The sequence below is a fragment of the Sitophilus oryzae genome, unplaced genomic scaffold (assembly GCF_002938485.1).
Source record: "Sitophilus oryzae breed Bouriz unplaced genomic scaffold, Soryzae_2.0 scaffold_41_pilon_pilon, whole genome shotgun sequence".
Taxonomy (NCBI): Eukaryota; Metazoa; Arthropoda; class Insecta; order Coleoptera; family Curculionidae; genus Sitophilus; species Sitophilus oryzae.
This window is the reverse complement of record NW_022146996.1, coordinates 3,014,330-3,030,757: the sequence shown is the minus strand read 5'-3', so window position 1 is coordinate 3,030,757 and position 16,428 is coordinate 3,014,330. Positions and strand designations below refer to the sequence as shown.

The 16,428-nt window shown below is 34.1% G+C and overlaps 1 protein-coding gene across 1 annotated transcript in view; it reads left to right on the top strand.

Annotated features, from left to right (window-relative positions):
• LOC115885674 overlaps positions 1 to 16,428 on the top strand; it is a 528,892-nt gene that overhangs the window by 495,959 nt on the left and 16,505 nt on the right. Inside the window, exon 10 of the mRNA XM_030904655.1 lies at positions 9,651 to 9,998. Coding sequence (XP_030760515.1) covers positions 9,651 to 9,998 — 348 coding nt within the window. The remainder of the gene's footprint in view (positions 1 to 9,650; positions 9,999 to 16,428) is intronic.

Here is a 16,428-nt window from a genome sequence, read left to right as displayed (position 1 = left end):
CAAAAATTTTGGATACTGAATTTAATACTAATAAAAGACTTTTTCTTGAAATGGTAGAAATTTACATTAATGATAATTGTATTAATAAAAGAAAAGATATTGAGGATCTTAGTAATATATATTCTTTCTTACTCCATTTTATTAAAAATAAAAATAATATTTAAAATTTGATTTTTTCTTTATTTTTATTTGTAACTTGTGATTAACCTTATATGTTTTTTACGTGTTTTTTATTAATAATTAAATTTACCTTTCTATGTCAAAATAATTTTTAGTAATGTCAGAAATCATGAATATTTAAGAAGATTTTAACTTTTATACAAAATTTTAGTTCCTTTCTTCCATATGGAAATTGATATATTTTTCTATTTTTATAATTAAACTTTTTACACGTAAGTTTATATAATATTATATTATATTCAGTTGACTTTTGTGATATGTTTTAGCCTTGAAAAAGGAAATATATTTTCCGAAAGCTCGGCGTTTGTAATAAATTGTTTAATTTTTTGCCTCTAGACCGCTATCCCCAAGAATTTTCTTCTTAGTTTTGGTTATATATATATATATATATATATATATATATATATATATATATATATATATATATATATATATATATATATATATATATATATATATATATATATATATATATATATATATATATATATATATATATATATTTCTTCGTTTGTTCTTCTGATCCAAATGTCTTATCTTCTTTCCTCCAAAATTCTTTCTCAGTATTTTCCTTTTCCAAATCTCTAGCCCCAAATTTTCCGTTGCGTTGAACGTCAACGCTTCACATGCATATAGTACTATTGGTTGTATAGTTTCGTATATTCCGACTTTGAAACGTGTAGATAGATGTTCTTGCTCTTAATAATTCTCTATTGTGAGTTTACACATCTATTTTCTGTCATTATTCTTGACATAATTTCCTGGATTACATTTGGTTTCCTTATAAATACTGTTCCTAGATATGTGAATGTATCTACTTATTCACACTTGCATCGTTTCCCTCTCTCAGAATTTATTTGTAGACATCTTCCCTTCTCAAAATCCCCTATCTAACCACCCCACAAACTCAGTTTTCTTACCTACTTTTACGCTTTTTCGAGTCTTTGGTCGCCGATATCAACTCTATCCGATCTCTTGCTACGATAACTATCGTCTGCCAAGGCTAGGCATTGCTGTCTTTTGGTATATACAGAAGGCTCTCTGTGAATTCCCGCATTTTTTATACTTTTTTAATACTCATTAAACAGTACTGAGGATAGTGGGTCCCCTTGTCTTAATCCGTCCCTGATTATACATTTTTCCATTATTTTCTTGTTTACTTTGACTGAAGTTTATAGATTAAGGATATTTCGAGATATAGGTTATTTCCAAATATTTTCCTCTTTCTCACACATGTGGTCTAATCGAAAGTGGATACCAATTTGCTATTTTTGAAATTCTAAGCATATTTTATGTATAATGTTATACAAGGTCCGGCAATAGTGCGTCGGGCATTTGTAGCGCCTAGAATAAAAAATTTGGAAATTTTGTTTAAGTGCAAATCTAAAGTATGTTCTAGGATGTATTTCAGGAAAATTTTTTAACTTTGGCTTCTTTTCAGATCATTTTACATATTCTTAAGATATGAGTAAATATATGTTGATAGGTTCAGAGATATTAATAAATAAATAAAAAATATACATTTTTCAGCCATTCTAAAAAAAATTAATAAAAAATACAAGAACTGTTCTGTAATCACAACTATATTAAATATTTTCATTTCAGTCACTGTTTGATCGAGCTCGAAATAACAATGGAGAAATTACTTTTACTATATACTTTTTTGTTTTGTGTTTAAAAGAAAAGTAATGTCGTTGGATATGTATTTTAATATTTTATAAAGGATATTTCCTTGTATTCCAATGTCATACGATGCTAGTTTTTAAGGCCTTTTTGTGCATAGGATGTTTTTTTGCTAATTGACTGAGTCAAACTATCCTGATGATGTGAATAAAATTCTCGAAAGCTTGACAAATTTGAAAAAGTAGTTTTATTAGCTTATGGGGTGATTATTGACTGCATCCTCACTTAAATTTTGAGTTTTTTCTTAACTTAGTCAGTCACGACTAACCTGCTATTTTTAAATATTTTTTTTAGATGGTCTGTACTTACTTTCCCATAAATGTGATAATCGTAAATCATACAAGACGTTCAAAATTCTTCGCCAAACTTTCTAAAATATAAAATAATTTTTCTTTGTTTTTTAAATTTTTAAACACCCTGTATATTATTTTTTTAATAGATGGAGGATTAAAAAATGAGCATTTTCTGTATTTATAGTATTTCAAAATTTTTAACGGTTTTGCAGATATTCGAGGTTTTATATTTTATATGGCATTTTCTATAGTAAATTTTTATCAAAGCCACCTAATGATTTTTCTCTCGTATTTTACCGTTGAGAGAGCCATATGAAATAATACTGCGTGTATCTGCGAAACCATTAAAAATTTTGAAATACTCTGTAGCGTTTTTTTTTTAAACATTACCACTGCGAACGGCAGCTTTTCATCGGAGAGCAGTCGTGGATAAGGTATTTCACTAGAGAGAAAACTAATCAATAACAATAAACAAAAAAATATAGATATTGGGCGCCAGGCATGTACAGAGAAAGAAAACACAGTTGTATATTACTTAAAACTAATGACTATATTTATTCATGATGATCTTTGCTGGTACATGACATTGTAGAGTTCTAATAAATATATAGTGGTTATATGTAAAAAAAAATGGTGTTAAGAGTTGTACTAAATATCTATGAAAGTAATACCATTACAAGACGTAATGTAATGAAACCTAAGATCTAAATCATATTTTAAATATTAAATACACATTAATGTTCTTAACAATCTAACCACTAAACATAGTCTGTACGATATTACTTAAGATGTACGTTATTGTTTAAGACTGAAAATGTTTTAAATGTTAAATGTAAAACTAGAACTTAAATCTACACTTAGCTGTTCTTTGTGTAATCTTGCTTCAAATAGTAATAGCGTGAAGTGGTCTCGCATCTCTGCACTGTCTCTCGGCTATCCTGTTGGCCAATACAGCAAAAGGGGCCAGAATGAGGACACCATGAATCAATACAGCCGTAACTACTGACTAGACTGAGAAATGGGAACGAAGCAGCATGGGGTTTACGCTACATCCATACTGTGGCAATATGGGGACACTACCCATACCTTGGAACACTACTAGGACCTTGGATAATGTACGTAACTTGGACCATAACCTTGGACACGGTCCGTCCATAAGACAACGGTACAGGGGAACACTACCCGTACCTTGGATACTACTAGGACCTTGGATAATGCCCGTACCTTGTAAATAGTCTGTACCTTGGACCCTAAAAATATGAAAATCTTGTTTAAAACCAAAGAAGGTCTAATAAACAAAATAAACCTACCTCGAATTACTTCCGAAGCCTCAATAAAAAACAAAGAAACTGTCCTTTCTTCCATGTAACATTCTGGAGGACAAAAGAAAAGGGACGCCAACGTGCCAGCAAAATACAAATACAAGTTAAGTTGGGACATCCAAAACTCTACCCTAAAAATATGCAGTAATAATATCGAATCTAAAAGGATAATATCTCGTCTTTACCTTTTGGTTTGAAATAGCAGCTGATTCAAATTATATAGCAAGATTTAAATAATCACCATTTCTAAAAGCCGGGATACAACAGAGCGGCAAAACAAAGTGAGGTTAAGCACGGAGAGAGTTGACAGAAGCGATGTTGACAGCGCCTCCTCAGAGCGATAACAGGGTTGTGTCAAACGATAACAGGGTTGGCGACTAGGGAACGTAAAAATTACGCCAAGCGTGCCAAATAAATTATCAGGCCTGAACGATACGGAATCCGATGACGATACGCCAGACATCATATATATTATATATAAAAAAGACATGTAACGAACTAAAAACGTTACAACTCTAAATACAAAAAAGGTTTATTTTTTAATTCTCCATCTATTAAAAGAATAATATACAGGGTGTTCCATTTGAAAAAAGAAAGAAAATTAATTTCATATTTTAGAAAGTTTGGCCTAGAATTTTAAACATCTTGTATGATTTAAGATTACGATATTTATAGCAAAGTAAGTATAGGCTGTCTAAATTAAATATCTAATATAGTTTTGATTTCAGGACAGTACTTGTATTAGTAATAATGTTTTCTAATGAAGGTTGAAAAATATATATTTTTTATTTATTTATTAAAGCTCTGAAACTATCGAAATATATTTACTCATATCTTAGGATTATGTCAACTGATCTGAAAGGAAGCCAAAAATTTAATAATATACAGGGTGTACCATTTAAAAAAATCATCCCGATCCACTCAAACTTTTATGAGCCACCCTATAGAAGTTAAAATATTTTCCTGAAATACATCCTAGTACATACTTTAGGTTAGCACTTAAACAAAATTCTCAAGTGTTTTATTCTAGGAGCTACAGATGCCTGACGCACTATTGCCGTACCTGTATAATAAGTTCTATTGCTATGACTAACCAGTTTATTTTTTTTTAAATATTTTCAATTATATGTCAAAAGTAATATAATTGCAGAGAGCAGCTAGAATGCAAAAACTAAATTGTACATTTTTCGGAACTCATGCATTTTTTACGAATTTATGTTGGCAATATTTTAGAAAAGATTCTACTCTACTTCAGTTTTTATACTAATTGATTAAATACTAGAAAGGGTCCTCATAAATTTATCATAAAAAATACTTTCTAAAGAGTATAAAAAATCGATTATTTCAAATGGCTATTTCCATATTTGGTTTATTTATTTAATCATTCTCAGATATAAAAGTAACTTCGAATAAATTTGTCTAGATCCAAATCCAACAGTTTTCAAAATATTTACATGTTAAGGCTGTTGTCATATGAATAAGTAGGTAGTTTTTGCTATCGAGTTCTTCCGCTTAAAACTCGAATTTCTTATACATTATGGTTGCAACTTACACAAAACACAGACGTTCCAAATTCTATGTACCTTTATTGTGAACATAGGACATCACCAACACCTTCGATATATTTTCAAAAATCGTTTTATATTGCTCAATTACGTCGCTTAAACAAAATTTCATACTCCTAGAAGAGATTTTTAAAAATTTTATACAAACTTTTACCCCTAATTTTAGGAAAGGATCTAATAGCGAAATCTCTATACAAAATTTCACACTTCTAGAACAGAATTTAACGAATTTTTATACAAAAGTTCTTCCTCCATTTCACCCTACGGGATTGAATTGCCAAAAATCGCATTTTAGTGCTCATTAGCACTCATATTTTAGTGAAAATTTAGATAAGCTGAATTTACTAAATTGTCACCAGACGGCTGAGCAAATATTAGATAACATTCACCTCTATTGATATTTGTGGATCAAATATTGGCTGCATAATCTAGAACTGTAATTACTCTTTTATTAACATTTCATTCCACGGTTGCATTTGACATCTATTTTTTATATTTTTAAATTGGTCAAATTGACATTATTGCTCTTGAAAAATAACTGTTCCATATTTTTAATATTACTATTTTTTAAAATACCAGCATAATACAATACCGGGTGAGTCTCAAAAGTGGCTCACCCCTATATCTTTTTTATTTTTTTAGATAAAAGGACAAGATTTGGTATGTTAGTATATAACATAAATTAGGATTGATTGACATATTCAATTGATTTTGGTCACTTCCTGTTTTACGGGAAATGACTACAACTTTTGATTTTTAAATGGCACCCTCGGTATATTTTTACTTTATTCGATAGAAAATGACATTCTGAGTAGAATGACATTTTGACATTTTCGTTTAAAAAAATCGTATATTATATTTCCATCTAAGTGAGTGCCATGGCTGTGTTAAAAACACTAATTTTTAATCAAGGAGCCTTGGAAAAATAGATTTGATCCTCTAATTTTTAGTATCTTATCCTGGCCGGTTAAAATATGCTCAAATCGTATTTTTAATCATATCTCATTTTTTTATAAGGAACGAGGGTGGCTCATTAGTATATTTGGAAAAAGCATTTTTTTACGAATAATTTGATACCACACACTGGGTATTTCGAGGTAAATTGTCGTTATAAACCGCATGTTACAATTTCAAATAAACCATATTCGAAAATGTCAAAAGTTGACATATGACATGTCATACTATTAAACAAAATACCGAGAGTACCATTTAAAAATCAAAAGTTGTAGTAATTTCTGGTGAAACAGGAAGTGACAGAAAACAACTGAATACGTCAATCAATCCTAATTTATGTCATATACTAACGTACCAAATCTCGATATTTTATCTAAAAAATAAAAAGTTATAAAGGTGAGTCACTTTTGAGACGCACCCAGTACATCTATTATATAATACACTACTCAAAACAAGTATTGCATATTTGAATAAAAGTAATTATTACACGTTTCTAAACGAAGCATGCATTTTTCTGCCTTTCTCTTGTGAGTTTTTTAAGGCTTATTAGGGTACGCACTGACATGTAATTTTAGTCGGTCGATTATTTGGTTACAAAAGTGAAAACAAAACATTCTTATGGAGCTGATCGGCCCAATATTTCATTAGATTGCGTAGGCTTAGGCTATGCGTTGACAGGCAATTTTTAATCGGCCGACTATTTAGTAGCATATTTATAACCAATATATCCTTATGGAGCCGCGCTCACGTGCAATCAACTAGTCGGCCGATCGGATCCATAGGTATGTATTGTTTTCACTTTTGCAACTAAATAGTCGACCGACTGTTATTGTTTCGAATTTCCCTTCACAGTATCCAAACCATTTATAACCGTAAGTCAGGGAATTCAACTTCCCGTAGGAGTTGCAAGACCTTGTTGGTGGGGAAGCTCCTGGTCAGGTGCTGGGGGGAATCCCCCTAGCGCTTGGCTTGGCCTAACAAGCATCTCACTTATCGTCTTGCTCTGGCTGTAGTGTAGTGGCCAGGGAATTGCCCCAAGACTTATAACGATGCCGGACGGGGCTACCCCTGTCTGTCATACCAGGCACCCTCTACTGACTGTGATCATGTCTCGCAGGTAGAGGGTGTGGGGGGGGGGTCTTGGCTTAACCGCCTGGACCAAGAGGAGATAACCTCACCAAAAACCTAAATCATACGATGGCGGAACCAGATCAAAGGGATGCGTGGCTAGATAGAGGACTAGCCATTACTGGCCTCAACCTTGGGTCATCAGAAGGCACCCCATTATATTTACCCTTTACTTCTACATGCGGGGCTCTGTAGAAGTGGACCGACTATCCCTAGCGACCCGTAGGAACACTATGAGATCTAGTGTTACAAACACCACCGACCGGTGAAGCTGTGGGGAAGCCCCCTAGTGACACTGGGAACATTACAAATGAAAGTTTCAAGGGACCAAATCCAAAGGAAACTACAAGAGGGGCGGCTGACACTTGCTTGGGATCATCCTCCACAAGTGGCACACAAGCTACCACCTTCTCCAGCAAGGGTCGGGAGCCTACCTCTGGGCCCAATGAGCGACACAAGCTACCGTTTCGTCTACCCGGCCTGAGTCAACCAGGCGGACTCTGAGAGTGGGTCTTAGCACGGAGATACTCCGACTGCTCCACTAAGGACTTGCTCCAGAGGAAGCAAAAGCGAAAATACTCCTCCGAAAAGGGGAGAGTAAAGAAACGAAGAAACAACCTGATTCATCTCCATCAAAGGGCAAGAGGGGGAGCGATAACCTCTCACCTCTTCTCCGGCAGGGAGAGAAAAAGCGGGCCCGTATTCTGTTACTTTGACATAAAAACGTTACGTTACAAAGCGGTGAGCACAAGTATTCGATCGGCGAAACGCAAGGCTGTCGATTTTGGTATTCTCGTTGCCATGCGAATCGTGTTCTGGATACGCGTTGAGCACATATTGCCAACATCACAATTTCTAATGTAGGTAATAGTCAAAAGTTACTAACTGACAGATGTAACAATGAAAAATGTCAATGTTACGTGAATTTCATAACCTATTGTTGAGTTATGTCAAGCTATTTTTCTATGGATATGTCATTATTCTTATTATACGAGGGAAGTGTTGAAGACGCTTCTCAGCATTTTCAATGTTTTCAACAATATGTATAGCTGCCAAGTCGTAAATTATCAATTACTTATTGAGGAATTTATAGAAGAAATAGTAATTTTCACTAAAGAGCAAGATAACGCACAAAATCACAATTTTTTCGATTTTCACTGAGAGTTCGACAAGCAAAACGATCCTTTAAGGCAACCGTTTTCAAAGCGCTCAGCGCAATCAGTAAAGACGCTAAGCGCGTAAGACGAGAATACCGAAATCGTTAATTAAGTGCGCGCTCAGCGAAAATTAACGTCATATACGCTGAGCGTCTAAAAGCGCTTAGCGTTTTCAAAGTTACAGAATACGGGCCCAAAAATAATAATAATAATAAAAAAATAATAATAATAATAAAATAATAATAATAATAATTTTTTAATATTACTGGATAGAAAGCCATCCAACACCGGGAGGCAAGCAGGGTGTATACCAGCTTTGCCGCTATTGCTAGACAAGTGAAAATGGCGGTGCTGCCAAAGGTTGCTCCTCTCCCAGAGGTTGCTCTGACCACCGACCAGCAAACGGCTCTAGAAGAGGACTATACTGGACGAAGTAGTGGCGATCGGATTGCAACACAACGATCTACAAAATGTGTGTCAGCTGCGTTTTGCGGGGATACATTTTCGGGTGGTCATGATCCTCATAGATTGTGTATCTCAAGAATCGGCGAACTGGTTGGTAGAAATCGTACCTAAGCTTAAAAATTGGCAAGGGCCGGAACTGGTTGCATTGAAGGGAGAAAACATCCCTAAATGGGCGCCCATCACGGTCCTTCTGGCGAGGAGAAAGGGGAAAGACACCACCTACCTGCTGAGCCTTATCCAGGGTCAGAACTTCAATGTAAGGACATCGAGTTGGCGAGTCATCAACTCGAGGGAGGAGGGTCATGGTCAGGTCCTCACAATAGGAATTGACCTCAAATCCAAGGAGGCAATAGAGAAAGAGGGACATATCCTCTATTATAGATACGGGACAACACCGGTATCAGGTCTAAGGAGAGACCAAGTTAAAAAGGTGGAGAAAATGGAGTACAGCCTCTACCTCACGGTTTTCTCGACAGTGAAGGGCGGCACGGAGAGCCAAACTCCAACCGTGGAAGGGTGTGTACCCTCGGAGGAAGAACTGTTGTCAGAGGAGGATGGGAAATACCTGTCCCCTCTACAACAGGGGTATGATGGGTTATAGATTGTGTGATGACTCAAGGAAGGTGGGCACAATAGATCTTTAAGGTCGCAGTGATTAACCCCCCCTCTTACTCATTCTACACTCTACATTCTACAGGGAATTCAAAGTGTTTTGTTTTTCAAATTAATATTTTTTTAGAAGATACGCGAAAATTGTTTTTACTAGTTTATTTATCTCCCAAAGATTATTCCAATTTATTTTTATTCATGCCGCTCAAAGAAAATTTGACTTCTTTACAAATAATACTTAAGAATGTACACCAAGGTTATTAATGATCGAGTAAACGTTATTCCTTTTTCTAGCCTGTCGGAAAGCTACGTCAGCACCAGCCCCGACTTAACAATTTCCCAGACCATTAAATACGGCAGCGTCTTATATCCAGTCCATTTTATCCTTCGTTACGAATTCGTCGATCTGTCGCAAGAAGGCGTGCAAATAAACAGGAACTCGTGCGATCGACTGTTCACGAACAACAAGGGCCGATTCTATTCGCCGAAGATAACCTTTCTGTTCGGCAGGGGAGGACAGAGGGACCTGTTCTGCCAATACCTCTTTGAATACGACGAGCCGCGGAGGTTAAGAATAACGTTTAACAAGGCTTTGTTCGGGCAGAAGGATTGTTTCACTGAATACAATCCGGAAATTAACAGGTAAGGGAAATAATTGAAGCATATTTTAATTAATGCCTTAGTTAATTTAGTTAATACATATTGAAGTTAATACATGTTATATTTTAAACTATGTCTATACCTATGTGGCGGATTCATCTCTCAAAAAAAAATCTATATGGGTATTTTGCCACTGCACGAAAATCTACAAAAGAAATAATTATTTAATCCAACGGGGACTACTGGTCAGCAGTTATGATTACTGATAAACAAATTTGCCTAACGAACAAAAAAATGCTTAACATTTCGAAAAGTTTATCTCTTTCCATCGTCAGAAGCAAAACAAATACAAAGAATAAAGAAAAAACTATTTAAAATATTTAAATGCAACTATTCGAGAACACTTTATTTTTTTAAACAGATGCGTCTGTTGTTAAAATCTATTCTGTGCCCTATGTCCCATGAATGCTGACAAATCTTAGATTTGTGGAAATAGCTCTTTCTTAAATAATCTTTATGTTCTCTAATTCAAACATTTGAGGGTCTAGATGTTTCACCAATATAAAATTTATCGCATTCAGATGGTATTTTGTATATTAAATTTTTTGTTTGTTGTTCAGTATTCAATGGTTTAGTGTGTGATAAAATGGATCTAAGTGTATTTTGTGTTTTGAAATCTGTTCCTGTGTTTAGTTTCCCTATCCTTCTTATTTTTTTCCGAAACGCGTCGTATGTGTGGAATTGTAATAATATTGTGTATTGTTATCATTGTGTCTATGATTTGGGGTTTGTATTTCGTTATGTCAATAAAAGATGATGGATAGTCATTTTTTATTAATGTATGTTTTATGTGGTTTATATCTCTGTTTAGTGAATTGTCGTCTGAAATATAAACTTTTTATAACACCTTTTTTACACTTATACTGTGATTAGATGTGAAATTTAAGTATATGTATTTGTGGGTTTTCTGTAAACATCTAAAATTAGTTTATTTTGAAACTTTGACACTAAAACATCAAGAAATAGCAAACGATTACCTCTCTCTACTTCTAAAGTAAATTTTATGGTAGGTTTGCGAGAATTTATATAATCCAAAAAAAATTCTATTTCAGAAAGGTTATGTTGCCATATTGCAAAAATATTATCAACATAACGCAGCCATATTACAGGATTTTTTGAAAAACTATTTATTGTATTATTTCCAAAATCTTCCATATAAATATTACTTAGCAAAAGAGAAAGATGTGATTCCATTGCCATACTGAAATCTCGTTGAAAAAAATCGTTATTTAATTGAAAATAATTAGTTTTAATACAAATTATCAACAATTCCAAAATACTATATATGTTTAATTAGTTTAATCTTTTAAACTTTTATCTTGTTCTAACCTATCCCTAACTATTTTAAGTGATTTTTCTACTGGTACATTAGTGAAAAGGCTAACAACATCAAAACTAACTATTAAACTGTTAGGCGTTATATTAATTTTTGAATGTTTTTCTATAAAGTGTGGTGTGATTTTAATGTATGAATCGGTTCAATTCTTGCAGTGGCGAAATACCCATGTAAGGATTTTTTTGGAGAAATGTTATATTTAGTAACTCCCTAACTATACACATTTGTTTTCCAGTTATTTGTGTCTTTTTTTAAGGCTGATTTTTGTCTCTTTGTTAAATCTTATGTTATTTTTATCTATTGCATAATTTTTGGCTTCCCTTCCTCTAGATTTCTTCCCCAACGTTTTAGCTCTTCAAACAGCTTTTACTGGAATGTCCTTGTTCATTAAAAACATAATATTCAATCAATGAAAGCTGCCACTATACATATTCAACTCTATATCTACATATGCCATACTTACTCTTGGGCCGGTATTTACATGTGTGGAAGTAAATCACATAGGGATCTTATTAAGTCGGAGTGAGAGCAATGCGATGGTGTGCTGTTGCGGCGTTGTCGCATTTCTCCGGTACGCTTTTCGCTATCAATTAAAGTAAAATCACGATCGCATACCGCTTATTTTTTAAGACCTTTTTTTCAAAAACATAACTAGATATGTTTCTAAGCAACTGAAATGGAATTATAAGGATATCGTTAGGGTCTCCATTTTTTTATAACGAGGAAACGGCAGTAATCGCAATAATTTAAAAACTCTACTTTTTAACACATAACACGCGATAACTCCAGAACCACTTTAGATATTGAAACTTTTTTTTTATTTTGAAGTTCGGAAATTTTTTTACAAGATATTTTTGTGTTAAAAGATAAGAAAAATTCGATAGGTTTGTTTTTTTCATTCAAAATTTTTAAAAATCCCATCCATTTACTTTTAGTGCATTGCAATTTTCACCAATCGTGTAATTTTTTATTTATAAAGATTTTCACACACTGTCTGCGAAGAAAATATAGCAGAAATATTAACAAAGTTTAAAAAAAATAAAATACATCAGTTATTTCTAATGGATTTCGAAATATCGATTTTTGAATTCATAGTTTTAATAGCGCCACCATTGTCAAACACCAACTCAATTCCACTTACTTTTACCAGAAGTGCAACTGTTTCTAACTTGCCTAAAAAAACTAATCTTTGCCAACCATTTTAGATTAGATTCTTAGAGATGGCTTTCGGCCTGATCCAGTGCGACCTTCTCAGATCTATTGTGGTCCTCTTCTGATCCTTAGATTACATTCTCCAGTCCTATCATTTTCACAAAGTTTAGCAACTTGGAGACTGAACCCTCCATGTAGCTCCTTGGCAATGGCCTATCATTGCCTATTACCGGGAACCGCACATTTGCCAGGCTGTCACACCGACATAAAATGTGTTCTGACGTTTCTTCTTCAGATTGGCAGAACCTACACATATCTTCGTCTGTCAATCCCATCAGCTTTAGATCCCTATTTAGCTTACAATGTCCTGTTAGTAGACCTACTACAGCTTTGACTACCTTTCTGTCCTTGCTTATCAAGTCTACCCTGAATTTTGGCAAATGTTCTACAATGAACCTTTTCGCCTGTCTCTGCCCTGGTGAGTTTCTCCTCCATTCTAGAGATTTGTTGGCCACCTATCGTTCCGTGGCCATTCTCGTGACCGCCTTTGCAACGCCGCAGAAGGGTTCTGGGCATATGAATGGCATTGATGAGCCTTGCTTGGCCCTTTTATCTGCCTTTTTGTTACACTTGTGGCCCTCGTGCCCTGGCACCCAGGCCAACGTAACAGTGCTACGTTCGCCCAAGGTATTCAGAGCACGCGCACAGTCCCACACTAGTCTAGAATTGACCACCGCGGAGCCGAGTGCCTTTAGCGCCGCTTGACTGTCTGTGAAGATGGCCACTGAACGATTTGTTCTTCTGCCAACCATTAGTATAGCTTGAGGTATAATTGATATATAGAATATTAATAAATATATAGAATATTAATAAATTTCAATATACGTTCAATTTTTTCTTCTTTTGATTTGTTTGCGGAACATGTAATTGGCGAAAACTATGATGTTCTGGGACTCTCAGAGACGTGGCTGTCTGGTAACGTGACAGATGGGGCTGTTTTATTAAATGGTTATAACTTAATACGAAATGGCCGAGGTGGTGGAGTGTGCTTCTATATTAAAAATTCACTAAAATACAAAGTTCAAATACGGTTCCCTTAGATGACTCTACGTTGGAGCAGATCTGGGTGAGTGTGAGGGTGGGTAAGTTAAATTTTTGCCTGGGATCGGTGTATCGTCCTCCCGATTCTAATTTGTTGTGCTGTGTAAATGGTTTGGAGAATACTTTGATTGATGTGTTGCTTAAATTTGACTGCGTTTTATTCGGAGGAGATTTAAATGTCAATTATTTGAACAACGACAATAATATTTTACAAAAAATGTTCAACAAATATGGCTTAACACAAATGGTGGATTCGCCAACTAGAGTAACTAATGTTTCTCAGACGTTGCTAGATATTATTGTTTGTTCTCGTCCTAGTTTAATTAATGATGTAAATATTGTAGATATGGATCCAATATCGGATCACTCATTGGTTACTTGTACACTGAAAATTTTTACTAAAATTGACCAAATTAAATATCGTACATATCGTGATTATTCAAATTTTAATTATATCGACTTTATGAATGATTTAGAGATGCGCAATTGGGATCATATATATAGTCTGGACGAAGTTGATAAAATCGTAGAATACCTGAATATTAACATAAACTCAATTTTTGATGATCACGCTCCCATTAAATCATCTAAATTTACCAAAGCTCCTGCTCCGTGGCTTACAGAGAACTTAAAAATGATGATGAAGTTACGAAAGAAAGCCCTTTCAAAATATAAAAAACTTAAAACGGACGCATCCTGGAATTATTATAAAGATTTGCGTAATTTTGTTAGTATGGCAGTGAGAAACGAGAAAAAAGCTTATCTTGTCCATAAATTCAAATGTGATCCCAAGCAGTTCTGGAAGACAATAAGGTGGCTAAATATTAAATCGGTTGCCGACATAAAACCTGAAGAAATCCATAACGACCCTAATCAATTCAATAGGCATTTTACAGAGAATATTCCTGCCACTGATAGAAATGACAAGTTTTTAGACAAAAATTATGTAAATAAGACAATAACACTAAATACTAAAAAATTTACTTTTAAAAATGTAGATTGTACGCTTGTTTCGAAAATAATCTCTAAATTAACTTCTAGTGCTGTTGGCAGTGATGGTATAAACCTAAAAATGATATCTATTATAACGCCCTTTTTAACACCTCATATTGCATTTCTTATTAATAAATGTTTGTCGTTAAATGAATTTCCATCTGCTTGGAAGCAGTCTCAAATAATACCCATTCCCAAGATTTCAAAACCTACTTTAATTTCTCATTTTAGGCCCATCAGTATACTGCCTACACTTTCAAAAATATTAGAAAAAGTAGTCCATGAGCAACTTAGTCTGTTTTTAGCGAAAAACAATATACTTCCAAGTACGCAGTCCGGATTTCGCCCTCAACATAGTACTAATACAGCTCTGCTAGATGTCACTGATAATATTTTCCGAGCATATGATAAACATGAAAACACTTGTTTGGTCTTGCTAGATTATAGCAAAGCATTCGACACTATAGACCATACTATTTTATGCAAAAAATTGTCATATTTTGGACTAGATAGTACCACAGTTAATTTCTTTCAAAGTTATTTAGAGAATAGAGAGCCGAAAGTGAATTTTAGTAATGGTAAATCATCAGATACTGTATCAATTACTAGAGGTGTTCCACAGGGCAGTATTCTGGGACCACTATTATTTACAATTTACACTGCAGACTTTTGTAAATGCCTCGAATATTGTTCCTCCCATCAATACGCCGGTGATTTTCAGTTGTATTTTTCTTTTGAGGAGGTTCGATCTAACAGTGCAGTGGCACTAATTAATTCAGATTTGGCGGAGATATACAAAATTTCTAATGCACACGGTCTAGTTCTTAATGCAAAAAAAACTCAGATGGTACTGCTTGGGAGGAATAGGAAAAATATTATTGATAATACTAATTTTAAGATCAAAATTAATAATGATATTATAAACAGTACAGACTGCTGTCGTAATCTCGGTGTATATTTGGATGTTGGACTTAGATTTGAAACTCATATTTCTAGATTGCTTCAGTCAAGTTATGGTAAACTCAAACAACTGTAATTGCATAAAGGCTATTTAAATTCAGATATTAAACTTAAATTGTGTGATGCGTTGATTCTTTCTTGTCAGTCCTATTGTGACACAGTGTATTGGCCAGCTTTGACTTCAAGTCAAAAATTAAGTCTGCAGAAGCTACAAAATTATTGTTTGAAATTCAGCTACGGTATTAGAACGTACGACCATGTTACACCGCTCTTTGGCATGTCAGGTTGGCTTACTCTGGAGGAACGATATACTGCTCACTTGTCAACTTTGGTATTTAAGATATTGAGTACCGGTCTTCCAACTTATCTTCGACAAAAGCTTATAAAGGGGTCTGAAGTTCACGGCATGCACACCCGCTATAATAATAAATTAGTAATACCAAAACACTCCACTGCATTATTCCAAAGGTCATTTAGCTACAACGGCGCTAAACTGTTCAATTCGTTACCAGATACTGTAACAAATTCGCCAAGTATAATTAGTTTTAAATATAAATTAGAGGAAGTACTATTTAAAAATAAAATACATTCTTTTTAAAAAATGGGAGAATCTATTTGCATATAGATGGATAAATATTTTGTTTATATCTTTATACATATTTCCTGCGACGGTTAGATGTAGCTATGCTAAATCTCGCCGTCTAAAAATTTATGTAATCATTATTTGTTATTATAACTGACTTAAATAAAGACATTTATTATTATTATTATTATTAATATCGTCATCAACCAGCCACTAAAGTCCACTGCTGGATGTATGCCTCTCTCGTTTGCTTATATAACACCCTATCTAGAGCAATTTGCATCCAG